A 27643-nucleotide genomic window follows, 5' to 3' on the forward strand; every position below is an offset into this window, starting at 1 on the left:
TGCGGCTATTGCATTGGGGGATAATTAGAAACATGGCTTTTACACTTGTGACTCCTTCATGATAGTGGTGGGAACGGGCACACGTTCCTGGGCCCTTGCTAGACTCCAGGACGAGGGCCCTGTTATCCAGACTAGACTATGTCTGAGGATGACAGATGTTGCCCAGATGGGAATGGCATGAGGTTCTGGGATGGCGGCCCTCTTAGTCCCTGGTCCAGGTGGGGCATGTCTCTTATGCTGTTGGGCACTTCGTTTACTCTGCTGCTGAGCAGGTAGAATGGATTTCTTGGGGCTGAAGTCTCAGAAAATGTGCAAACTCTGCTCTCACCGATTCATCCCTCCTCACCCGGCACTCCCTCACACCTTAGTCTTGAGCCTTGCTCCTGGGTTAAGCTCTCCAAAAATGTCACCATCTCTTCTCTCCGCCCCACCTCTCCCCCAGATCCCTGTACCCCGAGGTCCCCACGATAACTTCTATCCCTGCCCCCAACACACACATACCCGAGGGACTCTGAACCCTTGAACTTGCCACCTGTTTCCTTCTCACGCACAACCATCGTGGGTGCTGCTACAGAGCACCCTTCATCTGTAGACGGGGAAACCAAAGCCCAGAGGAGTGGCATGATCCCTCCGGATTTAGCCAGGGAGCTGTGGTGTCAGGCAAGACCAGAAACACAGGAGTGGGGTCAAGCCCTGCGTTCGAATGACAGCTCCACCTCCACCTGCTCTAGGAGTCTCAGTTTCTGTAAAATACAGTGTTCCGGTTCACGAGATTATTGTGAAAGAACAATTACAAATCAAAAACAGGGCTTCCCTGGTGGCGCAGTGGTTGAGAGTCCGCCTGCCGATGCAGGGGACACGGGTTCATGCCCCGATCCGGGAGGATCCCACATGCCGCGGAGCGGCTGGGCCCGTGAGCCATGGCCGCTGAGCCTGCACATCCAGAGCCTGTGCTCCGCAAGGGGAGAGGCCACAGCAGTGAGAGGCCCACGTACCGCAGAAAAAAAAAAACAATAGTCTATCCAGCTCTTCATTCTGATTGATGTAGCCCTGGGGCTGGACCTCAGGGCTCCTGACTCCAGGGGTCCCCGTTTCTCCTGTTTCTGGATCATGCTTGTCTTCTAGGTGCCCACCTCTCCCCTTTGCCCTTAAGTCTTCACACACCCCTACCCCTGCCTCCTGTTAGCAGGGAGAGGTGAGTCCAGCAATGATTGAGAGGCGGGAAGGGGAAGGGGGGGATGCTCTCCCTCCTCTTGGCCCCAGTCAGGATATGGCCGCTCTGGGCCCAGCCCTGACCCGCTGGGTGGAAACAGGAAATATGTGAGACTTGGTGTGCGCTGGGTCTCTGTGCCTGGCTCCACGGCTGATAAGGGCCATTGTGTGGCCGCCGGGGATGATCCTGCCCTGGATAGATGTGCTTCCCAGAGGAAGGAAGGAAGGAAGCTTTGCTGGCCTTTCCTGGGCGGGGGAAGCTGAGGGGAGGGAAGGAAGGGTGCCCAGGGAAAGTGCCTGCCCGAGGGGCCGGCGGCGCAGGCCCACTGGACTCCACCCCTCCCCTGCCAGCATCTTCCTCTGGAAAGATCGCTTTCCCCATCCACTTCCCCCTTTGCACTTCCTATAAGGAATGGCCGGAGACCTGAGGGCTCAGTCCCAGGCCAGGAAAGTGTCAGCTGTGATTTAGCAACAATAGATAGGAAAACAGGAACATTTGGGGGTGGGGAGCACCTGAGGGTGCTACGGAAAAGCAAGGGGCAAACAAGATTAAGGCTCCCCAACGCCAAGCCACCCAGGGACCAACCTCAAGCATTTGAGGCGCCAGAGGAGGGTGGGACAGGGGCCTCCTCACAATGCCCTCCTGCCTCTCCAGCTAACCCCTCTGCCCAACATGGCCAGTCCCCAGCAGCCTGGCGCCTCAAACTCCAGGGGCTCACCTGCCGCTGCGGGAGGCGGACAAGCTGGGGGGGACTGTGCCTATTCATGGATCCTCTTGGCTTAGGGAGGAGGTACATTCTGACTTGGGGAGTGGTCACTGTGCTCTCCAGCTGATACCAGCGAGAGGGCAGCTGGAGAGCCCTGGCCATGGAGCTGCTGGGGAGAAAGGCTTCCTACCCTTTGACCTGGAGCCCAGGGTCCCCCATGGGTGGCTGCATCAGCTCCTCTGGTTACCTGGGACAACAAGCATTTCCTCCGTCCCTCAGCCCCTCCTCTTCCTGCCCCAACCCTGCTGGGCCAAGAGGCCTCCCAATCAGACCTGGGCTGCTCCAGCTGTGTCCTGAGGCACTGGACCAGACACATCCCCCGGGGCTGGAATTGAAGCTGAACCAAGCGGCCATCCCAGCGTGAGACTAGATTCCTGGTTCCGGGAGCAGCCAGAACCAGCGGGCGGGCAGGCAGACGGGCTTTTGCTCAGAGGCCCCAGTGCTCTGCACGCTGGCTATCCACAGACGGAATGGCCCTGCAAGTGGAGCTGATACCCACCGGGGAGATCATCCGTGTGGTTCATCCCCACAGGCCCTGCAAGCTTGTAAGCTGGGATGCTCTGGGCTGGGAGGAAGGGTGGCAGTGTCTCGCCAGGGCCCAGCAGCTTCCTCTCAAGCAAACCCCTCGGGAAAGAGGTGAGCAGTGGGGGAAGCATTCTGATCCTTGGTGGGACAGGAACAGACTGGACAACAAGGGGTAAATGGAAGGAAGAGTGTAGGGTTTAAGCCCACCAGGAGCAGAGTGTTTCAAAGCGGGGATCTGGGTTTGAATCCCTTCTCCTCCAGCTCCCTGATCCTCAGTGGGTTGGCCTATGAACTGGGCTAACAACACCGAGGTGACAGGGCCGCTCTGAGATCTAAGGACCAGCGCATGCAAAGCTCCAGGTGCATATAGTACAGGCTCAGTTAATGCCGCTGCCTTCCCGTCTGGCCTGAAGAACAGACACTGGCCGGCTCAGAGCAGTAGCGTGGGTGGAGAAGGAGGGTGAATGGAGCGAGGCGGTCAGAAAAGGGGAAGAACTGACTTGGCCTGGCACGCAGGGCAGGGTCGGGTTTGCTCTGGTGATGCAAAGGCGCCCTACGATAAGGGAGAACCCCAGAAGACACACGCCGCCCAGCACTACAGCGAGTGGGCCCGGTCGTCAGCCAGAGGAGGGTGCGTGTGTGCATGTGTGTGAATGACTGTGACGCGCCTCGTCCCCGGGAGCTGGCTGCGGAGTGTGCTGCACCAAGCCCCCGCGGACACGGACGCGGGCCGGGGCCGGGGCCGGCACCGGGGCGGCCTGGGCGGGGCCGGAGGGTGCGCGCGCGCGCCGGGGCCTGGGCCCTGACCGGGATGACGACAGGGAGCGGTCCGGCCCCGGGCGGGCCCTGGGCGGGGAGAGCGTGCCTGGGCCGCCGACTCCGGAGCCGGCCACGCCGACTAGCCTGGCCCCCGCCCGCGCACCCGAGAAGCCAAGCCGGTGGGTACGGGGAACTCCGGGAGGGCCGCAGCCGCGCGGCCCCGGGGGTGGGGGGGCTCCGCTGGCGGACGGGGTGGAGGAGAGGGTAAGCGGCCGGGCGGCGAGCCAGGCCCGGAGCTACGGTTGGGGAGGCGGGGGTCGCCGGCCCAGGGATCGCTGGGGCCGAGGGTGGGCTCGGCCCGGCCCGTGCGGGGTCCCAGGACCCGGTGGCTCCGGGACTCGGTCTGTTAGAGACTTAGATTTCTTGCGGGTAACGTGAGGGCGGAGAGGAGCGGCTGGGGTCGCGTGACCCAGGCGCCCTGCGCGCCCTCTGGGGCCCTCCGGCTGCCGGCTTTGCCTCCGGGTTCCGGAGAAGCCGCCCGGGCCCCGCCCCTTCCCGTTCCCCGCCCCCGGCCCAGCCGCGCCAGTGGCCCCTGCGTGTGAGTGCGGCGGCTGGGGGGCTCCGAGATGAATGAGAGAATGAATGGCTGGCCCACGGCCTATTCAACGCCCGGCACGCTCCGGCCTTCTGCTCACACTCCCGGGCTCTGTGATTCATTCATTCACACAGGCCTCCACGAGGGGTTATTGAGCTCCCACTGTGTGCCGGCCTGGAGCGGGAGCAGTCTCCTGGGAGAGACTGAGAAGGAAACCTTCGATCAGAGCGGAATGCGATAAGGAGGGGGCTGTGTGTTGCGGGGAGTCAGGAAGGGGTTCTGGAGGAAGTGATACCTGAGCTGAATCTTCAAGGATGACTAAGAGTCAGTCAGGTGGGGAGGGGTTTGGGTGCGAGGGCCAAGGAAGCTGCAGGTGCAAAGGCTTGAAGCTTAGAGCCACGCGGCTGGTGGCAAAGGTGGAAGCAGCTCCTCCTGGCTGTTTGTGGTGGTTAGGGAGACATGGGGAGAGAAGGGACTGGAGACGGCTGCCCCTGTAGCCACATAGGAGCACAGGAGCAGTGGGGTAAACTGAGGACACAGGGGGCTTCTGGAGTCCACATACAGGGGCCTGGCGAGAAGCAGTGGGTGTGCTTGGCATATGGACAGGTGCCCTATAAACCTTCACTCTATTAACATGAGATGTTAATTGATCGGATTTGCATTTGTAAATACTACAGGCGGCTGTGGGAAAATGGATTGGCGGGAGGAAGGCAGAGAGGCCAGTTTGGAGGCTGCTTGCTTGGTCCAGGGGCAGAGCAGTGATGCAGGAGCCAAGGGGAGGTTTTAGCAGGTAGTGACTCCTTGGTGTGAGGAGTGGAGCGAGGAGGGCGGGCCTTTTTTTTTTCCCCCTCTCACTGTTGTGGCCTCTCCCGTTGCGGAGCACAGGCTCCAGACGCGCAGGCTCAGTGGCCATGGCTCACGGGCCCAGCCGCTCCGCGGCGTGTGGGATCCTCCCAGGCCGGGGCACGAACCCGCGTCCCCTGCATCGGCAGGCGGACTCTCAACCCCTGCGCCACCAGGGAAGCCCGGGCGGGCCTTTTGATGCCAGGCGGTGATGACTAGCTGGAGGTGCCCGCCTCCTCTCATCTTACAGGATACTGAACAAGGAGGATGGGTTAGTGGGCAAGGCGCTTTGTTTACTTCTGCTGGACCCCCAGGCAGAGGTGTCTGGCAGGCAAAAGGCCCATGGTTCTGGAGCCAGAGTATACAGCCCTTGACTGGGGCCCAGTGAGATATCAGGTAGAACCCCTAAGTCTCCAACTTTTCTTTCCATTCCCCCTCGCAACAGTTCCCTTCAGTCTGGAACAGTCCTTGGTGGGGCAGCCTGGGCCCAGACCTAAGATATGTTTGATAATAGAAAAGCTGAACACCAGTTCTGTGCCCAGCATGTGCTGTGGGTTAGATAGGCTATGGTTTTTTTTTTTTTTTTTGCGGTACGCGGGCCTCTCACTGCTGCGGCCTCTCCCGTTGCGGAGCAGAGGCTCCGGACGCGCAGGCCCAGCGGCCATGGCTCACGGGCCCAGCCACTCCGCGGCACGTGGGATCCTCCCGGACCGGGGCACGAACCCGCGTCCCCTGCATCGGCAGGCGGACCCCCAACCACTGCGCCACCAGGGAAGCTCTAGGCTATGGTTTTTTCCGCTGCCCCAACAGGCCATGAGGCTGCCTCAGTGGAAATCAGTTTCTGTTAGCAATCTGGGGGTCCTCAGAACACCCTCTCCAGACTCGCATAGACCTGAGCCAGGGGAACAACTGAGGCTGCCCACTGCCCTCCCCACTCCTCCAGAGGGCAGGCTTGGGGGCACCTGGCCCATACTAGGTAACGGGCACTGGATGACCCAGGTCTGCTGGGCCTGCGCCACCTTTATGGGAAACACCTCCCCAGGTGGGAGGAGACTCAGAGGCATCCTTGGGAAATAAGTCCTGGGTCACTCAGGGGTCACAGCTGCACCCCAGCCTGCGGCCAGCCCCTAGGTCCAGGGCCATGCTGGGGGCACAGGTCATGGCCCACTCCCTAGCTGCCGTTCCTAAGGCCTACATGTCAATAATCACACAACACCGCCAAGGGTGGGTACTGGGCACTGCGGTCATGGGTTCGCTAAGGAAGGTCATGGCCTGGCGGTAGCATGTTAACCCTGACAGAGAAGCTGGGAAATCCTCCAGCCGCTAGGCAGGCGTCTTTCCCTCAGGGCAGCCCTGCAGGAGTAGACAGTGGTAGACTTCCCGGTTCCAATCCCACCCCTCCTTTTACTAGTCCTGGGATCTTGAACACGTCATTCGCCTGCCCAGCCTCAGTTTCCCCGTCTGTAGAATGGGGGTAATAATACAGACCTCATGGCTCGGCTGAGGGCATTGAAAGGAGTACAGTACCAGAAGACAGCGCTCCGAACGCAGGAAGCGCCCGGCGCTGCAGTCTTGGCCGCGGTGTCTCTCACACGCTCTGTCCCCCGCCTCCCTACCCCCTCTCCCGGGCGGGCGCTTCCGTCCAGTGAGGCGAGGCGGCCGGTGGCGGTGGCCAGGGGCTGTGGTCGGGGAGCAGGCCCTCTGGCCCGCCTGGCAGCGGAGACGCCCCCTCCTTCCGCCGCCGGGCGGCGGCTGTAAGGGAGTCAGCGGGCATCCGGGGAATGCAGCGGCGGGGCTCGGGCGGGGGTGGCCGGCCGTACCCCTCCGCACGCGGATTCCCCTCATTCCTGCCGCTTGACGCGGCGGCGGCCGGAGCGGGCACTGCGGCCGCGAGGCCCCGCCCCTCTGCCAGCTCCTCGCCTCGGGCCCGCGGGCGGCCGCCAGCCGAGCCAGCCTAGTCCTTGTACCGCCCCGGAGCCGTGCTCCTGGTGGGGACCGGCTGGACCCCCTTCCTCCAGTCTTCCAAGGCCCTTCCCACTCCGGGTGAGCGGGAGGCTGAGGCCCCTCGCGGAGGGGGCCTCCTCCCGCCCTTAGCCCGAAGCTGGTGGCATTTAAGGCCCCCGCCCCCTCCGCTCCCACCCATCTCCCAGCTGCGCGCGGTGGCACCCAGTCCCCTCGCTCCCTCCAGAGGGCCCCATCTCCCAGCTGGCGCCCCCGCCGCGGGGTCCCCAGGGCCGCGGCTCCGGCCGGGCTGTTGTTCTCGAGGTAATGAGCCTTCCCCACGAGGCTACAACCCGCACCTGCCGCAACCTCCCTCCCTCCCCCGGGAGCCCAGGTCTGAGAGAGGGGCACGCTGAGGCTTTGGGTGCCAGCCCTGCCCTTTTGCCCCCTAGGTCAAGTCAGCATCCGGCGATTGCGCCTCGGGTTCCTTATGTGTCAGGTGGGGCACAAGTAAAGTTCGAGAGCTCTTTGTTAACTGGCAGGCAGACACGCCTGAGGGGCTTTCCCAGCTATAGAAGAAGTGTGACCTGTCTGGCCCAGGACCTGGCTCTTAGTAGGTCTGCTCCAAGCGTGTGTGCAAAGAGTGTCTGTCCGAGAGGGAAGTGGTGTTTACTGAAGGCCTGGGAGGTGCCTTGGCGGCTTATCTTAGCCTTCTCAACAGCCCTTTGAGACAGGTATTAGCCTCGTTTTAAGGCTGAAGGAGAGGCTCCCAGAAATTAACTGACCTGCTGGCAGTCATACAGCTTGTGAGAAGCAGCCCAGCCTTTTGGAAGAAGCACTAGCCATCACACCCCCACCAGCGCTGGGATCTGAGCTAGAGCTTGCCCCCCAGGCTGCTGCCCACTGAGAGCCCAGCGAGGGCGGGGCTGCTGGGGGGCTGGTTTGGGTAGAGGGAGGATGTCCTGGGCAGAAAGTATGGAGGGATCCAGAGGGACAATAGAGGGAGACCCTCTCCAGAGGAAGGAGAGAGGTGAAGAGCCCCTGGGCACAGGGGCCCTAGTCGGGATGTCCTCGATAGGGGAGAAAGGTATTGCCCCAAATGCTGGAAGTCGGACGTGGATTCCCCAGATGGAAAGCTGAGCCCTCCATGGAGGCCGGGCACGCACCGCGCTCGGCAAAGGTGCTCTGGCTGCCTTCGTCCCTGGGGTACGCGCTCTGTGCTGACGCGGGAAACTAAAGAGATTTCCTAGAGACTTAAAGACACGGGATCCACCCTCCAGAGAGTGTACGGGGGTGGACAGTGTCCCGCACGGAGGCTCCGCCCGCCCGGGCGCGCCGGCCGTATTTGGACATTTCGTTCTATTTTTAACTTTCCCGGGACTCGAGGTTGGAGTGTGGGGGTGGGAATCCTGCTTCCTCCGGGACCCACGGGCCTCTGCCTAGTGAGTCCCGCGCCTGGCCTAGTGCGTAGTGTAGATACAAGCCCGGAAGTGAGTTCCGGGTCAGTGTAGACGCGGCGGCCGCGCGGGTTCCGGGCCCCACCCTGGAACCAACGAAGTCCCTCCTGGAAAACCTGACTCAGGCGGAGCCCCTGCCCGGCGGGGAGCTCCGCCCCCGCCCCCACCCCCACCCTTGTACCCACCCACGCCGCGAGATCCCCCTTAGTTCCTGCCCCACCCCTACCAGCTGGGGAGGGACCCCCGAGTCCAAGCACCGAAGGAGGCGGGGGCGTCCGGGGAGTCCCGCGCCTCCGAGGCTCACGGAGGGGGCGGAACGGGGGGCGGGTCGGCCCCTCCCTCGTGACGCCGCCGCCGCCGCCGCCGCCGAGCCCCGAGGCGAGAGCTCGGGCAGCGGAGCAGGGCGCCAGGCCGACGGGGCAGGATGCGCTACCGAGCGTCGGTGAGCGGGGCTGGCGAGCAGGGCGGGGGTCCCGGGCGTCCCTCCCGGCCTCGCGGCGCCGCCTCGGCCTCGCCAGGAAGCGGGCGCGGCCCAGGAATTTCGGGTGGAAAAACGTCCCGGAAAGTTGCAGGGGGAGGAGGCCGAGGCAGGGAGGGCCGTGAGGCTCTCGGACCCGGGCCGGGTGAATAGCTCCCGGGGAGGGCCGAGAGCGCCGAGACCCGTCACCCAGAGGGCAAGGGGGCTGGAGCTCGGGCCAGATTTGGCGGCAGCTTCGGGACAGTATTGGAGGGGGGAGGGGGCAGTGAGGGACAGGCCTAGGAGAGGCAGGCCCCTGGCCAGACCCTGAGGGGTTCCCCGGCCAGAGATCTGGGTGGTCTGCGGTCGGAGGAGGCCTAGTGGCCTCTTGGGGATCTACACCCCCCTCCCACCACGGTGGCCACCTTGCTCTTCTCTGACCCTTGACACTCTTGGTGTCAATTTTCTAGAGCCCTCAGACTCTTTTGAAGAGTGTGCTCTGGGGTGGGGGCCTTGTTGAGCCTGTACTTCTCCCCACCCTCTAATGGGGTCCGGAGGGAGCTGTGTTTTCCGCGGTAAAATCCCCACTCCCTTGAGGCTTTTCGGGGCTCTCAGGGGAGGAGTGTGTCTGTGAACCTGGCAGCTGGAGGGGAGGGCGTGGTTCAGCTGTGGGAGGGAGGGCCCCCCTTCTGGGGTGGGTGTTGAACCCAGCTGGGATGGGAGGTCCCCTGGGGGAATCCCTCTCCTGTGGCCTGGGGTGGCATCTTGCTAGGTCCCTAGACACTCTCCTCCTGGAGACTCTGGGAGTGGGTGTGGGAGAGATGGCCCCACCCTGCCTGTAGAACTCACTTTGAGCTTTTTGTCCTACAAAGCACCTGTCACATGTGGCCCAGAGCTAAGGGACTTGAGGTCACCTGGTCTATCTCAACTCCTCCTTCTTGAGAAGGACACAGCCCAGAGAGAGGAGGGGTTTTGTCCAAGGTCAATAGAGCATTCTTTCTCTTACTCTCATGACCCCCCCTTTCTCTGCGCAAAACCAGCGTCTCCCTGGATTCAGTGGCCTTGCCCCCGTGTCCTCTGGGTGCTCTGTGCTCCAGTGTCCTGTGTTCAGGTCCCATGTGGTCTTTGTTCTGGGACCTGCGTCCTCAGTGTTCCATGCACCAGCTTCCTGCCATCCAAGCCCACCGTACCCAGCCTGGTACACCCATCTCCTGGGTGTTCCCTGCGTCGTGTGTCCAGGCCCCCTGTGTCCATGTGCCCCTGGTTGTCCTCTCAGTCCCGCAGGCTATGCTGGAGGGGAGAAGTGGCCTTCCCTTACCCTGCTGCCACTGACCCTCTCCCATGGCCCCTCCTTGCAGGCCCTGGGCAGTGACGGGGTGCGGGTGACCATGGAGAGTGCACTGACCGCCCGTGACCGGGTCGGGGTACAGGATTTCGTGCTGCTGGAGAACTTCACCAGCGAGGCAGCCTTCATTGAGAACCTGCGGCGACGCTTCCGGGAGAACCTCATCTACGTGAGGCCCGAGTGGGAAGATGCAGGGGGTGCTGGGGGCACAGATGCAGGCTGTGAGGGAAAGAGGCTCAGGGGCCTCTGGGAGAAACTTCTGACCCTCCTCCCCTGACCCCCAGACCTACATTGGCCCTGTGCTGGTCTCTGTCAACCCCTACCGGGACCTACAGATCTACAGCCGGCAGCACATGGAGCGCTACCGGGGCGTCAGCTTCTATGAGGTGCCACCCCACCTGTGAGTGACCCCCCTCCTATGAGTGACCCCCTCATCTCCACCTGACATGACTCCACCCGACCTCCCACTTGGAATGAATCACAGTTCACATCTGTGAGGAATGCCCAGTGCCCACCCAAGGTGAATCTCTCTACTCCATCTGGGCAGGACCCCGCCAGCCTCCACCCCAACTCACAGTCATGACTTATTCCCCCAGCTCTACCTGAACATGGCCCTCCAACCTCAGTGACCCTCTGACCCCCACCTCTGAGGGACCTCCCAGCCCTACCTATGAGTGACCTCAACCTTCACCTGAATGACCTCCAATCCCCCCACCCATAAGTGATCCCCTCAATCCTCTGTCTGAATATGACTCCCATCCTCAGCTGGGTAGGATCTCTCTTGACCCACACCTTGGAGGGTTCCCCCATCCTCAAGGGTACACCCCCTTGTGAACCCCACCAGACATGGGAGCGCCCACCCCCAGTCCTACCTGTGGAACTCCCATCCCCTGCAGCCACTTGACCCCTGGCCCCCTAAGCTCCTGACGGGCCTCTGCCCTAGGTTCGCGGTGGCTGACACTGCATACCGGGCACTGCGCACGGAGCGCCGGGACCAGGCCGTGATGATCTCTGGGGAAAGCGGGGCAGGCAAGACAGAGGCCACCAAGCGGCTGCTGCAGTTCTATGCTGAGACCTGCCCAGCCCCTGAGCGAGGCGGTGCCGTGCGTGACCGGCTGCTGCAGAGCAACCCCGTGCTGGAGGTGAGGGGCCAGCAGCATCTGGGGGGCGGGAGGGGCAGAGAGAGACTGCCAGGCACGCCTCACACCCCTGTTCTCTCCTAGGCCTTCGGAAATGCCAAGACCCTCCGGAACGATAACTCCAGCAGGTTCGGGAAGTACATGGACGTGCAGTTTGACTTCAAGGTACCTGTGGGTGAGGTACCTGTGGGCGGGGCAGGGCAGGGGTAGTGGGATTCCCATTCAGCAGGCGCCCACGGGCCAGGTCTTTGGCACCTGGCAAAATAAATAAATAAATAAATAAATAAATAAATAAATACTTTGGCAAGTATTTATTGATCACCTACTGTGTGCCAGGCGCTGTTCCAGGTGCTGCTGGTACAGCAGTGAAACAAAACAGACAGAAATCCTGCCTCCAGGGAGGTAGACAGTAAACAGAAAAATGCAATTTAGCTGACAAGTGTCACGGCAAAAAATAAAATGAGGCAACGGGCGGGAGCAGTTGCTGTTTTAAAAGCAGGCACTGAGAAGGTGGCATTTGGTAAAAGTTTGTCGGAGACAGAGGAATGAGCTGTGCAGATACCTAGGAGAGTCCGGGCAGAGGGCACAACCAGTGCAGAGGCTCTCATGGGGAAAGTGCTTGACGTGTTCATGAACGACAAGGAGGCCAGAGTGGCTGGAGAAGAGAGCAAGGGGCCAAGGAACAGAAGAGGAGGCTAGATGCTGTGGGTCCTTTTGGGTCTTTGTAAGAACTTTTTTTAAAGCTCTGAGTGGAAGGGAGGCTAGAGAGTTGGGGGGTTTTTTTTGTTTGTTTCTTTGGCCATGCCCATGTGGCTTGTGGGATCTTAATTCCCCGACCAGGGATCGAATCTGTGTCCCCTGCAGTGGAAGCGCAGAGTCCTAACCACTGGACCGTCAGGGAAGTCCCGAAAGTTTGAAACAGAAGTGTGTTATGACCTCATTTTCCTCTTAAAATGATCACTCTGGCTGCTTTGTTGAGAATAGAAGGTAGAGAACCAGGCCGAGCAAGGAAAGCAGTTAGGAAGCTGATGATTATTAAATCTAGATGACAGATGATGGTGGCTGGGCCCAGTGTGTTGGCAGTGGTTGGATTCTGGAGGTTCTGAAGGTTAAGGCAGCAGGATTGGCTGTCCAATTGGATGTGAGGTGTGGGAGACAAAGAGGCTTCCAGGACTGCAGACTGCTTGGCCTGAACACCTGGAAGGTTGACCAAGATGGGAAGAGGGAGCTAGTTTGAGGAGGGGAGATGAGGAGTTCAGTTTCAGGCCTGTTGAGACTGAGATGCCTGTCGGACATCCAAGTGGAGCCGCCAGGTAGATAGAGCTGAGCGTCCTCATTTCTCAGAGGAGGAAACAGGCCAGAGGGGGTGACTTGCCTGAGCCATTGGCAGAGCTGGAATTCGGAGGGCAGGGGAGGAAGGGGAAGCTGGGCTCTGTCCCCAGTCCCCCTGAGCAGTCGCTACATCCTGCCCTGCCCACAGGGCGCCCCTGTGGGTGGCCACATCCTCAGTTACCTCCTGGAGAAGTCCCGGGTGGTGCACCAGAATCACGGGGAGAGGAACTTCCACATCTTCTACCAGCTGCTGGAGGGGGGCGAGGAGGAGACACTGCGCAGGCTGGGCCTGGAACGGAACCCCCAGAGCTACCTGTACCTGGTGAAGGTGAGTAGGGGCCAGGCAGGGTGGGTGCCACCCAGGGAGCCCAGTGCCATGGCTAGAACCCAGTTCTGCCCGTCCTCCAGGGCCAGTGCGCCAAAGTCTCCTCCATCAACGACAAGAATGATTGGAAGGTTGTCAGGAAGGCTCTGACGGTCATCGACTTCACCGAGGATGAGGTGGAGGTGAGGCCTCTGCTGGGACCCTCCCTTTTCTCCTGTCATACCCTGAAAATCTCCGTCTACCTTTACACCCCGTTTCTACTCTAGCCGCCTTTTCCTCTCAGATTTCCTTTACCACCTCTCCTGCCTCCTTTTTAAAATTTATTTATTTTATCTTTGGCTGTGTTGGGTCTTCGTTGCTGCATGCAGGTACCATAGTCTCTGTTTATATGAAAATAAGAAGAGGCAGAAGGAGTTCCATTTCTGCCAGAGACAGTCTGTCTTTTGCTAATTTTTTGAAAGCAATGGGTTCTCTTTTTTAAATTACTTTTTATTTTTGGCTGCATTGGGTCTTCATTGCTGTGCACGGGCTTTCTCTAGTTGCGGCAAACGGGGGCCACTCTTCATTGCAGTGCGCAGGCTTCTCATTGCAGTGGCTTCTCTTGTTGTGGAGCACGGGCTCTAGGCGTGTGGGCTTCAGTAGTTGTGGCACGTGGGCTCAGTAGTTGTGGCTCGCGGCTCTAGAGTGCAGGCTCAGTAGTTGTGGTGCACGGGCTTAGTTGCTCCGCGGCATGTGGGATCTTCCTGGACCCGTGTCCCCTGCGTTGGCAGGCGGATTCTTAACCACTGCGCCACCAGGGAAGCCCCTCTCCCGGCTCCTTCTGACCATCCACTGTGTGCCCCTGTGGGGCTCTCAGCCCCTCCTGTAACCCCCACCTACCCCTCCCTGTCCCCCCAGGACCTGCTGAGCATCGTGGCCAGTGTCCTGCATCTGGGCAACATCCACTTTGCTGCCGACGAAGAGAGCAACGCCCAGGTCACAACCGAGAACCAGCTCAAGTATCTGACCCGGGTGAGTGGGGCAAGCGGAGGGCGAGGGCAGGGCAGCTGGGGCGGGGGGAGTGCACCCTCACCAGGCCCACCCCTTCCCTCGGCAGCTCCTTGGTGTGGAAGGCTCAACGTTGCGGGAAGCCCTGACGCACAGGAAGATCATCGCCAAGGGCGAAGAGGTGAGGGCCAGCCTTTGCTTCAGGGGCTAGTGGGGGCGGGAGCAGGTATTGTACGGCAGCCCTCCTCCCATCATCCCCCTTCCTCTGGTCTGCTCAGCTGGTCTTCTTAGCAATGCTGGAAGGACATAAGGCGGGTGGCTCAGGGAGGCTCAGGGAGCTGGCCAAGGTCACACAGCAAGAGGGTGAGGCTGGAAGGAAGACTCACCTCCAGGAATGAGGCCTCTTTTTTTTTTTTTTCCTCCAGGAATGAGGTCTCTTGTCTTATACCACCTTCCCTCTGGTGGGGCCACTGTGTCCTCCCCTGGTGCCCCCCAACCCCAGACTCATTGTGGGCAGGGAGGGCAGAGTGGTCAGTTTCCTGAGTGCGAAGGGACCGGGGTGGGAAGGGGCTGCATTCATTTCCCCATCTCATTCTCCACCCCCAGCTCCTGAGCCCGCTAAACCTAGAACAGGCTGCCTACGCGCGAGACGCCCTCGCCAAGGCTGTGTACAGTCGCACCTTTACCTGGCTGGTCGCGAAGATCAACAGGTCGCTGGCCTCCAAGGTGAGGGCTTGGCCCCTGCTGCTCCCAAGGTGGCAGGGAGGGCAGACCAGGGAGGCCCGGGGCTGGGAGCTGGCGAACGTTGGGACCCATGCTCTTGGTCATCTGGCCCTAGGATGCTGAGAGCCCCAGCTGGCGGAGCACCACGGTCCTCGGGCTCCTGGACATTTATGGCTTCGAAGTGTTTCAGAACAACAGGTCAGAGCCCCACTGTCCCCTTCCTGTCCCTCCTCCTGTCTCCCCTGTCCTGGTGCCTCTCCTCTTCCCCGGCCTCTCACATTCCTGCCCGTGTCTTCCCAGCCACCTGGGTCCTGCTCTGTGTTTCTTCCCTTAGAGCTGTGGGGCCTCATCCCAACCCTCCCCCGCTTCTGGTTCCGTGTCCCCTGGAATTACTGAGGGCTCCTCTGTTTCCCTCATAGCTTTGAGCAGTTCTGCATCAATTACTGCAATGAGAAGCTGCAGCAGCTCTTCATTGAGCTCACCCTCAAGTCGGAACAGGAGGAGTATGAGGCAGAGGGCATCGCGGTGAGTGCAAGCCTGTGGGCATCCCCACCTGCCATGGAAGCCCGGGTGTCGGTCTCCCCAGGAGAGGTGCCAGGACCCCATGATGATGCCTTCCTCCCCTCTTGCCCCTCAGTGGGAGCCTGTCCAGTATTTCAACAACAAGATCATCTGTGACCTGGTGGAGGAGAAGTTCAAGGGCATCATCTCCATTTTGGTGAGCCGTCTGCTCCTCCGAGGCCCCATGTTGGGGGCTGGGTGGGATGACATCACCCCTTTCCCCTTGTTCTCCGGGCCTGTCCGCAGAGAGCCAGAGTTTGAGCAGGGACAGGACAGGGCTGTCTGTGGAGGGTGAGGTGAGGTGCTAGCCAGGTCTGGGAGGCTCCCTGTGATCTGGCCCTTTCCTCTGTGTCTGCGCCTCCCATGGGGACCCCTGAGTCCCTGTGCTCTCCAGTCCCTCCCCCACACATCCTTCACCCTCTGCCACACCCCCCAGGATGAGGAGTGTCTGCGCCCCGGGGAGGCCACGGACCTGACCTTCCTGGAGAAGCTGGAGGACACCGTCAAGCACCATCCACACTTCCTGACGTGAGTGGGCTTGTGGGGCTCTCCTGGGGCAGAGCCTGTGGAAGCCTGCAGTCCCCCCAGTCATTGAACACCAGTCACAAGGGGATGACCAGAGGAGGCACTAAGTGAAGGACAGGCACACAGAGCCGCAGCTCCTAGTATGTCCGCAGAGTCACAAGCGAGGAGCACAGCTTCCTCCTTTTCCTTTTGAGAATGAAACTTCCTAAGATTTTCCTAGCTTCCTTATTTGGAAATTCCTTTACATTTAAGGAATCCCCTAAAGCGGGGTGAGGGGAGAAAAGAAACAAGCCTCTCTGTTCCAGCTCTGCCCTTGAGTACAGAGATCTTGAGTACATCAGCTCCTCTAATCCGAAGCAACCCCTAGAGGAGGTTTTACTGAGGTTCAAAGAGGTGAAGCCATTTGCCCGAGGTTATCTCACATCTAGTTAAGTCCAGAGCTGGGACTCAGGCCCAGGGCTGCAGATTAGTTCCCCGACTAGGAATCAAACCTGGGCCCCGGCAGTGAAAGTGCCAAGTCCTAACCAGTGGACCGCCAGGGAATTCCTGAGCAATTTTTTTTTTTTTTTTTTGCGGTACTCGGGCCTCTCACTGTTGTGGCCTCTCCCGTTGCGGAGCACAGGCTCCGGACGCGCAGGCTCAGCGGCCATGGCTCACGGGCCTAGCCGCTCCGCGGCATGTGGGATCTTCCCGGACCGGGGCACGAACCCGCGTCCCCTGCATCGGCAGGCGGACTCTCAACCACTGCGCCACCAGGGAAGCCCCCGAACAGCTTTTGCTTAAGAGAATATTAAAAACCTTTCTCTGGAGAGAGCAAGCAAGGGAACCTGTTGTTTGTTCTCGCTCCCCGCACCTGCTGTAGCAGGGGCCCCAGTAAAGCCTTGCCTGAAAAAAAAAAAGAAAAAAGAAAAAGGAAAACTTTTTCTGGCTGTAAAAATAATGTCCCTCATCAGAGAAAAGTTGGAACATGTGCAAAAGCCACTTGTAATCCTGTCACCTAGAGGTCACCACTGTTAATAATTCGAGACATTTTCTTCCTGCCTTTTTCTATACATTTTTTTTTCGTAGTTGAGAACTTATTGTGTGTAAGGCTCAGGATGATGTTATATCCTGAGTATCTTCCTGTATCATCAAACAGAAAAATTTCCTCAAAACAATTCCTCCAGCGGCTCTAAAGCAGATACTCCACTGCTCTCACCCAGCCTCTGGGGGCCCTGTCCAGCCTCCAGGTTTCTGCTGGGAAAACAGGGCTGCCACGAAGATCTGTCTCTGTGCCTTAAATCTCTGCCTGGTCTCTCTGGTTAGTTGCTTGGAATTGTTCTTAAAAGTAGAAAACGGGCTAAAGGGTATAAACATGCTTAAGACATAAGTAGTCTCTTGGGGCAGATTCCAGTCTTAAAATGTAGTGGGCAGCACTCAGCCCTCTGAGCAGAGCCATGTAACAGCCAAAAGCAACGCCAAGTAGCCCTCCACCCAGCATGCCCTGGCAGTGCAGAGGCCAAGGTCCCCGTCCTGGTGCTGTGTGACCCAGGACAAAGCCATCTACCTCTCTGAGCCTCTGTGGCAGCCTCTGTGCAGGGAGGTGGCCCTGCCCTGCCAGCTTTTTACTGGATGCCTGGTTCCTCTCTTGAAGTCTCATCAGCAGGCAGGGTGCATGGCTTAGGCCAGCAATCTGCAGCTTCCTCTCCCTGTCACCCCCAGGCACAAGCTGGCTGACCAGCGGACCAGGAAATCTCTGGGCCGCGGGGAGTTCCGCCTGCTGCACTATGCTGGGGAGGTGACCTACAACGTGACCGGTGAGGATCCTGGGGCTGGGTCCCCACAGTGGGTGGGGAGAGGGGCTCTCCCTCCCCTTACCTCTGCTCTCTCCTTCCAGGGTTTCTGGATAAAAACAATGACCTTCTCTTCCGGAACCTGAAGGAGGTGCGGAGGACCAGGGGGAGGGCTCGCGGTCGGGACTCTGTACGACCTCTGCCCCAGGAATCTGACAGGCCTTACCCTGTGCTCCCACCATGACGCCCTGCTCTGCCCTCACAGGCCATGTGCAGCTCGGAAAATCCCATCATGAGCCAGTGCTTCGACCGGAGCGAGCTCAGTGACAAGAAGCGGCCAGAGACGGTGTGAAGGCTGTGGGACCTGAGGGGGTGTGTGTGTGCATGGGAGCGGGACCAGTGCCTGCATGAGCTGCGAGTTAGCAGTGTGTGTTTGAGTTCGTGTGTTCACTGGTGCCTGACTGTGCATCGGTGTGTGTCTGGGAGGCTGCCCGTGGGTGCATCTGTGCTTACTTCCATGTGTACCTGTGTGTGCACTGTCTCTAAGTGTGGACGTGTGTACCTGTGTCTGTGCGGGCACTTGTGTGCATTCACCCCCACAGCAGACATTTGTAGTGGACATTGCTGGGCACTTTGGATACAAAAATGAATAGGTGCTCTCCTAGAAATGTGCGCAGGGTGCTATGGAAACTTAGGGAGCAGCAAATTGCCTGAGGGAGTCGAAGAGGGGAGGTGGTCAGGGAGGGCTTCCTGGAGGAGGAAGCATCTGAGATAACTTGGGAATGAGTAGGTGCTTATCAGATAGACAGAGGGCCCCACACAGGTACACAGTCCAAAGAAAAACCAGGAGGTGGACAGGAAAGTGACATTTCGAGGAGAGAGACGGGGAAAGGCAGATATGGCCAGTGGTGCCAGATGCAGGGAGAGCTCCAGTGAGCTGTGGTCAGAGGTGTGGCTGCTGGGCTTGGCAGGAGGAGTGCCAGGGCAGTCCCAGGAAGAGCAAGGTCATGGAGAGGTAGAAGCCACAGCGCTGCAGGCCAAGACATGCAGGCAGGGAGGCCATGGAGGCAGCATGTTGTCCAGAGTCTGACTCCCTGGGACCCTGCCCTCTGCTCCCCACCCTCGCCCCTTCCCTGAGCATTCTCATCCATGGCCTCATATCCCCCTCCTTGACGCTCGTGAGGACACACCCACTCGATCCAGGCCTCTCCAGCAAGCCATAGATTCCACTGATCTCCAAGTGGCCTGCAGGCACTCCAGACCCCAGCAGTCTATAAAGGGCCCTTGACTATCCAGTGTCCCAGGCCTGCTCCTTCTGTTTCCCTAACTCAGGGCAGGGACCACCCTCCACCCAGTCCTGAAGGACAGAAACCTGGGCATCATCCCTGATTCTTCAGCCTCCCCCATTGCCCTCATCCTAACAACCGTTGGATCTTGCCGGTTTCTGCTGCCTGAATACCCTTGCCTCTTGGCCTCGCTGTATCCCTTACTCCAGTTTGGTCCTCTGAGCCAGCCACAGCCTCCTCTGTGGTCTCCTGGCTTCCCGTCTGTCCTTACCAACCATCCTCCACCTGTCTGCTATAGAGCTATTCCAAATGGCAGATCTTTTCCTGTCATTCCCTCCCTCCAAGTTCCTCTTTGGCTCCCTATTTCCCTCAGGATAGAATTTAATCTCCCTAATGTGGCTCTCGAGTCCTACCGTGATACTGCCTCTCTAACACTATCTTTTCTACTCCCTCTCTGGATCCTTGCACTGCTTGTAGTGCCCCGTGTACACCAAGCCTTTGCTCACTCGGTTGCTCTGCCTGAATGCCGTCCCCTCCTGCCTGCCTTCGGGCTGTCTCCTACTTAGCCTTTAATTCTCAGCTGAAGGGTTATTTTCAGAAGACTCTTCCTGATGCCCCCTAACCCCACAGACTGAAACAGTTGCCCCTTCTTGATGCTTCCAGAACCCCCAGGCATACGCCCCTGGCATTAATGGGACCGCAGTGGATTGCAAATCTTTGCTGAGGCATCCACTTCTCCCACAGGCCTGAAGTCCTTGAAGGTCCTGCAGTGCAGTGTACAGGGATAACGGTTGAACGCATAGCAGTAGGACACACTGTTTAGGAATGCGGCCCTGGAATTCTAAAAAGAGAAAGAGTGGCTGCCAAAGGAAGACATAGGATTGAGGTTGCCAGGAGACCTGAAAAGGATTTTTAAGACGGGAATGAGGTTCTTCAACTGAGGTCTCTAGCTCGGCCAGAGGGATGCAGGTGACGTAGTCTGGCTCCTTCCTCTGTTGTGAGGGAGGGGTGATGGGAGAAGGGGACCTGGAGATTTTGTTGACCTTCATGGGTTTACAGCCTCGGTCTCTAAACAAAGTATGGAAATAGTAGAGCTTTCATTTTGCTTTCGTTTTTGTTTTGTTTTGTTTTCTCCCCACTAAATAGAAATGAGGGTTCTTAGCCTGTTTCTGGCAATCTGTTAATTTATTAGGATAGTTGTCTTTCATTTGCTTTCCAATAGGCACGGTAAATTTAGTTGAAGAGCACATCTCTATGCTACAACTTGATTACATCTTTTTTTCTGGCTTTTTTGCATTTTTTCTTTTACCAAGTTTCAGTTCCTGCATGTAGAATTAAATAAGAAACAAAACTTGTAAAGTTGTAACATTTCCCTTGGAAATGCTGCCCAGTCTTCAGGAGCTTCAGAATTCTGACCTTTGCCGATGCTGGAATAAAGTGTCGTAATTAAAAAAAAAAAAAAAAAAAGTAAGGGCCCACGCAGGGCAGGGGTAGTTGTGGGAACTGGTTCTGTTTTGCCCCAGGGAGGGGTCTCTCGGGGGGTTCAGAGCTCTGCCACAGGGAGCGGCATCTGCAGGGGTTAGCGGCCTCAGCCCAGCTCCGACCAACCTTCCGTTCATCTTGGCTGACCAGGTGGCCACCCAGTTTAAGATGAGCCTCCTGCAGCTGGTGGAGATCCTGAAGTCTAAGGAGCCTGCCTACGTCCGCTGCATCAAGCCCAATGACGCCAAGCAGCCCGGTAAGCCCTCTGCCCCCTGGACCGGTGCAGGCTGTGCCTCCCCTGCAGAGGCAACGGCCATCTGGCGGCAAAAGCCCTCTGACCACCCGGTTATCCCTCCCCCAGGCCGCTTTGACGAGGTGCTGATCCGGCACCAGGTGAAGTACCTGGGGCTGATGGAGAACCTGCGCGTGCGCAGAGCCGGCTTTGCCTATCGCCGCAAATACGAGGCTTTCCTGCAGAGGTGGGGCGGGGCCTGGCTCAGCGCCAGGGGAAAAGGGTGGGAGGGTCGTCGGCGCCTCCTCGATCCCGGGAGGGAGGACAGCGATTCTCCGCCCCATTCAGGGACGGGGCTCTGAGCTGCTGTGGGATCCACACCAGGGGCCCCTCCATGCTGCAGGCCTAATGTCAAGCTTGGTAGGGCAAAGACCAGCCCTCCCCACCCCCTCAGGCCCTGCCCTCACAGAGCAGCTGCTCAGGGGTCCATGAAGCGTGCATCCACATGCCTGTCTCTCACCAGCGGAGATAGTAAACGCCTGTGAAAAGGACAGAGTTTCCAATCAGCTCAGAAAGGATAGAGCAGCTTTGGGGTTATCCTGAGTTAGGGGCCTGGGGAGTCAATCAGGTGTGAATTCTATCTCTACCACTTTCTAGCCCCATGACTTTCAGCAGATGAGAAACGTCAATTTCCTCATCTTTAAAGTGGGGATAGTAACAGAGCGACCTCTCAGGCTTTCTGTGAGCTGTGAGTCAGTGGGAGCACCCAGCAGATGCCCGGGAAAGCTGGTTTGGGCCCCCAGAGAAGGATGCTGGCAGGGGTGGGGGCTGAGTGCATTTCTGCCCCTCCTGTCCCCAGGTACAAGTCACTGTGCCCAGAGACATGGCCCATATGGGCAGGACGGCCCCAGGATGGGGTGGCTGTGCTGGTCAGACACCTCGGCTACAAGCCAGAAGAGTACAAGATGGGCAGGTGAGTGGCTCCCACGCCTGGTGTTTGGGGGGCACGGGGGTGGCAACCAGGGGCTGAACAGTGCTGCCTTTACAGGACCAAGATCTTCATCCGCTTCCCCAAGACCCTGTTTGCCACAGAGGACGCCTTGGAGGTCCGGCGGCAGAGCCTGGGTGAGAGAGGGGCCCCACCCTTCCTATCCCAGTGGAGTCCATTCTGGGGAGCAGGAAAGAAATCACTGCATTTGGGCTCCTTCTCCAGGAAGTCCGCCACGCCCACATTCAGCTGCCCTCCTCCCCAGCCCCAGCACCCCGTCTTCTGCCCTTGGCTACACACTCAGCATGTTCTCATGTTGCTTTGCTCGCTCCCTTGCTCTTTCATTTACTCTCCCTTCACTTAATGCTCATTCAGCCACTCCCCTCACTCATGCCGCTCAGTGAGCTCTGACAGTGCCCGGCCCCCAGCCGGGTCCCTTGTGCTCTGGCCAAGTGACTTTCTTTCCCAATTACAGCCACGAAGATCCAGGCCACCTGGAGGGGCTTTCACTGGCGGCAGAAATTCCTCCGGGTGAAGCGATCAGGTTTGGGGGCCCAGGGGTCTTCAGGAGGGCAGGGGCTAGGGTAAGGGTGCGGAGGAGATAGAGGTCAGCCGTCTGTGGTCTCTGCAGCCATCTGCATCCAGTCGTGGTGGCGAGGAACCCTGGGCCGGAGGAAGGCAGCCAAGAGGAAGTGGGCAGCACAGACCATCCGGCGGTGAGCACTGGACGCCATGGGGGGCGGGGTGCAGAGTGTGTGTGTGGGGGGGTCCGTTACCAGGCTTCTCACCCCCACACACAGGCTCATCCGCGGCTTCATTCTGCGCCACGCACCCCGTTGCCCCGAGAATGCCTTCTTCCTGGATCACGTGCGCACCTCTTTTTTGCTCAACTTGCGGCGGCAGCTGCCCCGGAATATCCTGGACACTTCCTGGCCCACGCCGCCACCTGCCCTGCGTGAGGTCCGTGGGCCCTCCCTGCTGAGTTAGGAACCACCAGCACGCTCAGCGGAGGGACCTAATAACCATGTGACCAGAGGAGCCATCAGGGAAGGGAAGGGAACTGGAGCTGGGCTGCAGAGAACGAGTTCTTTTTTTTTTTTTTTTTATAAATTTATTCATTTTATTTATTTATTTTTGGCTGCGTTGGGTCTTCGTTGCTGTGGGCTTTCTCTAGTTGCAGCGAGTGGGGGCTATTCTTCGTTGCGGTGTGTGGGCTTCTCATTGCGGTGGCTTCTCTTGCTGCAGAACATGGGCTCTAGGCTCGCGGGCTTCAGTAGTTGTGGCACGCGGGCTCAGTAGTTGTGGCTCACGGGCTCTAGAGCACAGGCTCAGTAGTTGTGGCGCGCGGGCTTAGTTGCTCCACGGCATGTGGGATCTTCCCGGACCAGGGCTCGAACCCGTGTCCCCTGCATTGGCAGGCGTATTCTTAACCACTGCGCTACCTGGGAAGTCCCAAGGATGAGTTCTTTGCAAAGAAGCAACTCAGGAATGGAAGAGTGGTCCAGGCTGAGGGGGTGTCACTTAGGCCAAGGCCTGATGGTAGGCACATGCCTGTTGTCTTCAGAGGGAAGGGAGCCAGGCTGCCTGGGTGCCCTGACCTCGCTCGCGCCCACAGGCCTCGGAACTGCTGCGGGAGCTGTGCCGGAAGAATATGGTGTGGAAGTACTGCCGGAGCATCAGCCCTGAGTGGAAGCAGCAGGTATGGGGCTGGGAGGCAGACATTGGGGGACTAGCCAGGGGGACACTCGAAGAGTGCTGGCCTGGAGGACCTTCACCCCAATTTACCACGTGCCCTCAAATGGATCCCAGCCCATTTGGCCTCATGTATGAAGCCGAGGCTGGAGTAGATTTTGCACGGCAAATAGGGCTTATCTTCTAGACCAGCTCCGCTGGCCTGGTAGAGGCTGCCCAGAGCCCTGTGTTGAAAAGGCTGCAGCTTGAGTCTGATAGAATAGGTCCAGAGAGAGACATTGGTGGCTGACATGCCTGTATTTGCCAACTCAGTATAGGATGATGCTAAAGGACGCACGCAGCAGAATTAACCTGCAGTAGTGGTTTTTTAAAAATTTTTTTAATTTTTTTGGCCGTACCTTGTGGCACACAGGATCTTAGTTCCCCAACCAAGGATCGAACCTGTGCCCCCTGCAGTGGAAGCACAGAGTCTTAACCACTGCAGTGCCAGGGAAATCCCAACCTGTAGTAGTTCTTTGAGTATTAGCAACCAGCCAGATCCCAGGCCGGAGCTTTATCTCAGGGGTTCCAAGGCCTGCTGTGATGGGGAATTATCCCCAAAGTGGGGCCTGAACCCTGACAGTACTGTCTGTCATGACCCTTCTGAGGAGCCTGTGCCTTGGTCAGTGGGGATGGGGGTAAGGGAGAGAAGGGGCCAAAGGGGAGTGTTGGTGGCAGGGCTTAGCCTCTGGTGCTGGGGCCAGAGAGAGGGTGAGGGAAGCTGTCTCAGTTCCTGAGGCTGGGCCTATCCCTGCTGTGATGGTCGCCATCCCTCTGACAGCCCCCTTCCCTGCCCTTGTCTCCTCAGCTGCAGCAGAAAGCCGTGGCTAGTGAGATCTTCAAGGGCAAGAAGGACAATTACCCCCAGAGTGTCCCCAGGCTCTTCATCAGCACACGGCTTGGTGAGCCCCTGACTTTCCAGTGCGTAAGCCCTCCATCACCATCCTAGTCCCCCCTCTTCTCCTCTCACCTCCCCCTCCCCCATCTGGGTTGCAGGCGCAGATGAGATCAGCCCCAAAGTGCTGCAGGCCCTGGGCTCTGAGCCCATCCAGGTGAGACGCTGCCTGCCGGCCACCCTCAATCGCAAACAGTTCTGCTGCCCGAGGACTGGGTGGGGGAGTCAGGGCCTGGGCAGAGGGTGAGGAGGCCCCTCAGCCACCCTCTGTCCCCAGTACGCGGTGCCCGTCGTGAAATATGACCGCAAGGGCTACAAGCCCCGCTCGCGGCAGCTGCTGCTGACGCCCAACGCCGTGGTCATTGTGGAGGATGCCAAAGTCAAGCAGAGGATTGAGTACGCCAACCTGACCGGTGAGCCGGAGTCCAGGGCTGGGTGGGGAGGGCCCCTGCTCTGACCCTTGATCCCTGACCTCTGCCCTTCCGCCTCAGGAATCTCCGTCAGCAGCCTGAGCGACAGCCTCTTTGTGCTCCACGTGCAGCGTGAGGACAATAAGCAGAAGGTGCCCCTCGGGGGACTGGGAGGCGGCGGGGGGGGGGGGGGTGGGGGGGGTGGGTGCTTCTCTAGCTCTGGGCAGGGCCTGACCCCTGACCCCATCTGGGCCCCCAGGGGGACGTGGTGCTGCAGAGTGACCATGTGATTGAGACACTGACCAAGACAGCCCTCAGCGCCGACCGCGTGAATAACATCAACATCAACCAGGGCAGGTGAGGCGGGGAGGGGCGGGGAGGGGGCTGTGCGTGCGTGGGGCGGGCGGGCCTCACGCACCACCTTCCCTCCAGCATCACGTTCGCAGGGGGTCCCGGCAGGGATGGCATCATCGACTTCACGACCGGCTCAGAGCTGCTCGTCACCAAGGCCAAGAACGGGCACCTGGCTGTGGTGAGTGGGGCCCGGCAGCAGCACCCTGCCTCCCGCTGAGGGCCCTGGGGCCAGAGCAGAGTCTCTGGTGGCCGAGCCTTCCAACCTCAGCAGTGCTGGGCAGAGCCTGAGCGCCTCGCTGTGGGTCCTTTGAGCTCCCACAGTGCAGAGGGTCATAAACATGGCAGCGCAGGGGCGGGGGGGATCGGGGGGTGAGAGTGTGCTGGGGGGGAAGGGAGGCCCGCTCTGGCCAGGGCAGTGGCTCCCGTGGGAATAGGGTTGGAGTCTCCAGCGCCAAGGCCTCTAGACCACTCCCCCAGCTTGTCCCCGCACTGTGACATATCTAAGCCGTGAAGACAAGTGCTCGAAGCACCTCTGCTTCCTGCTCACCACCTGGGCTTCTCCCCCGTCCCACAGGTGGCCCCACGGCTGAACTCTCGGTGATGAAGGCGCCCACAGGACCCCCCTCCCGCCTCCCAGTGCTTTGCTCATCCCCTTCTCCCCTTCCCAGTTACCAAAGACTCGAGCTTCCAGACAGGGACCCAGGGACACCTTGAAGCCCACCAACAAACTCCTGCCTGCCGCTCGCCCCTCTCTCGAGGGAGCAGCAGGGACCAGGGAGCTGCCCCAGGAGTGGGCCAGGCCGGGCCACAGCAATAGGAAAGCCGGGGCCAGAGGCAGCCACGCCAGCCCCACTGCCAATGCCAAATATTTGAGAGAAGGGAACTTTTGCTGAGGTTTTCTCTGAGATTTTTTGATGCTTTATAGGAAACTATTTTTTTAAAAAGCCATCTTCCCACCCCCAAGACACACTGCATGTGTTTTCCCTGACTCCAGCAGGGCAGGGAATGGAGCTGAGAGGGTGGGCGGTCTGGGCCTTGGTGCCCTCTTCCCTGCCCAGGCCACCCTCTCCTCCTCGTTTCCTTGGCACCTTGTCTGTCTGCCTGCCCACCTGTAGCCCACTCCAACATCCCCCTGGGGGCTGAGACCACCCTTGCCTGCCCCCTCCTTCCTGCCTTAAAAATGCCCTTCTAATATCATCCCAGCCTGAGGGCATCCTGGAGTAGGGACAGGACCCCTAGAGCATAGAATTTGGACAACTCTGAGAGATCACCTAGTCTAGTCTCCTGGTGTGACGAGCAAGAGACAGAGGCCCAGAGAGGGGAAGGGACTTGCCCAAGGTCATCCAGCAGGTTGGGGCAAAACCAGACTGCAACCCTGTCCTCAGCACACCTCACTGCCTCTCCCAGGGATGGGGGCCCCGTGAAACAGGCTCATGCCTTAAGGGTGCATGTGGCTTCCTGACCAGCAATCACCCTTGGGGGCCACCAGGTGGGAGGAGCTCTCCTGCCTGAGTCCATGCCTTAGGATGACAAACACCCTGCCCATATACTTTGGCCCCAATTCAAGGACATAGGGCCTTACTGGCCCCTGACCCCCCTCCCTATCCTGGGAGCCTGGGGAAGGGGCCGGCCTTGGGAGGAGCTGCAGGGGCGTCACCTCTTTCTGCTGCTTCTCCCCCTCCCCCCCACCTCCCCAGTGGGGCTGGGGGACTGCCCAGCTGCCTCTGCCTTCCTGGGGGGGTCTCAGCCCACTGCTGACACTTCTGCAATCCAGAGAAACACTAAATAAAGCAATACGTGTTTGCCAACTTTGGTTTCCTTGTGAATGTTAGAAAAGGGAAGACTTCCCTGGTGGCGCAGTGGTTAAGAATCCGCCTGCCAGTGCAGGGGACACGGGTTCGATCCCTGGTCTGGGAAGATACCACATGCCGCGGAGCAACTAAGCCCATGAGCCACAACTACTGAGCCCACGTGCCTAGAGCCCGTGCTCCGCAACAAGAGAAGCCACTGCAATGAGAAGCCCGCGCACCGCAGCGAAGAGCAGCCCCCACTCGCCGCAACTAGAGAAAGCCCGCGTGCAGCAACAAAGACCCAACACGGCCAAAAACTAAAAAATTAATTAAGAAAAAAAAAAGGGAGAGGACCCCTAGAAGGCAGCCAGGGGTCTTGTATTATAATTTTTGCCTTATGCCCAGAAGGAAGGAGGCTGGGCTCCCTCCCTGGGGGAAAGAGTAGGAGTGACCAGTAGCTGCAACATGGCCTCCCTCTTTCATTGACTGTCCATGGAAAGGCCACTCAGCCTGGCCCAGTGCTGTGGCGGAGGGCGGGTCGTCACACAGTCCCTGCCGTGTGGTCCTCAGCCTGGCAGGCAGGCCTAGTGAATGGAAACAGCCCAGTGTGGGAAGTACAGGCATCAAGGGCACAGTGACGAGAGGTTGACTCAGGTGGGGATGAGGGTTGCTGACACTTCAGAGAAGAAAACATTTGAAGTGGGTCTCAAAGGGTAATCTCCAAACTCCACTGCAAGTGACAAACCCAATTCAAACTGGCTTAAACAGAAAAGGACATTTATTAGCATTAACAGCTTAACAGTTCCAGGGTAGGGCTCCTTCTAGGCACTCACTATCAGGAATGTGTCTGGAACCATCTTGGCTCAGCCTTTCTGGGTGGTGGCTTCATTCTCAGGCAGGTTCTCCACTCGTGTAGTGGCAGCAGCAGCTACGGGCAGCTCCAGGCTTGCATTCTGTAATTCAGCATCGGAAGCAGAGAAAGAAAGTGCCTCTTTCCCAGTGATTCCAAAGTCTCAGCTGATTCTCAGTGGAGCAGCTTGAATGAGGTGCTCTTCCCTGACCCGGTCCCTGTAGTGAGGGGAGAAGAGCTCATTCTGATATATGCCTGCTGGGCCTGGGTCATGTGCCTGCTCCCCCCCAGGCAGAAGCAGGAACCACACCTGATTGCAAGGACCAAGACTGCGAGCAGATAAATTTCCCCCCTAATCAG

The 27643-nt window shown here is 59.1% G+C and overlaps 1 protein-coding gene across 4 annotated transcripts; it reads left to right on the forward strand.

Moving 5' to 3' along the window:
- Positions 1-2252: 2252 nt before the first annotated feature.
- On the forward strand, positions 2253-26451 carry MYO1C (myosin IC). Of its 4 annotated transcripts, none has more exons than XM_067716091.1 (32): positions 2253-2524; positions 9915-10070; positions 10186-10301; positions 10845-11043; positions 11125-11205; positions 12521-12700; positions 12781-12879; positions 13595-13708; positions 13794-13865; positions 14291-14410; positions 14523-14605; positions 14827-14932; positions 15045-15125; positions 15405-15496; positions 17195-17289; positions 17370-17416; positions 17531-17611; positions 20184-20289; positions 20395-20512; positions 21125-21238; positions 21314-21390; positions 21729-21797; positions 21885-21969; positions 22054-22213; positions 22869-22952; positions 23793-23886; positions 23981-24036; positions 24157-24292; positions 24371-24441; positions 24549-24646; positions 24722-24821; positions 25218-26451. In XM_067716091.1, the coding sequence occupies exons 1-32, from the start codon at positions 2450-2452 to the stop codon at positions 25242-25244; spliced, it is 3192 nt and encodes a 1063-aa protein (XP_067572192.1). In that variant the 5' UTR covers positions 2253-2449; the 3' UTR covers positions 25245-26451. The 4 variants fall into 4 exon arrangements, with proteins under 4 accessions (XP_067572192.1, XP_067572195.1, XP_067572194.1 ...); XM_067716094.1 differs by lacking the exon at positions 2253-2524 and adding an exon at positions 2988-3135; XM_067716093.1 differs by lacking the exon at positions 2253-2524 and adding an exon at positions 3287-3442.
- Positions 26452-27643: the final 1192 nt, after the last annotated feature.

Source organism: Pseudorca crassidens, chromosome 19 (assembly GCF_039906515.1).
Source record: "Pseudorca crassidens isolate mPseCra1 chromosome 19, mPseCra1.hap1, whole genome shotgun sequence".
Lineage (NCBI taxonomy): Eukaryota > Metazoa > Chordata > Mammalia > Artiodactyla > Delphinidae > Pseudorca > Pseudorca crassidens.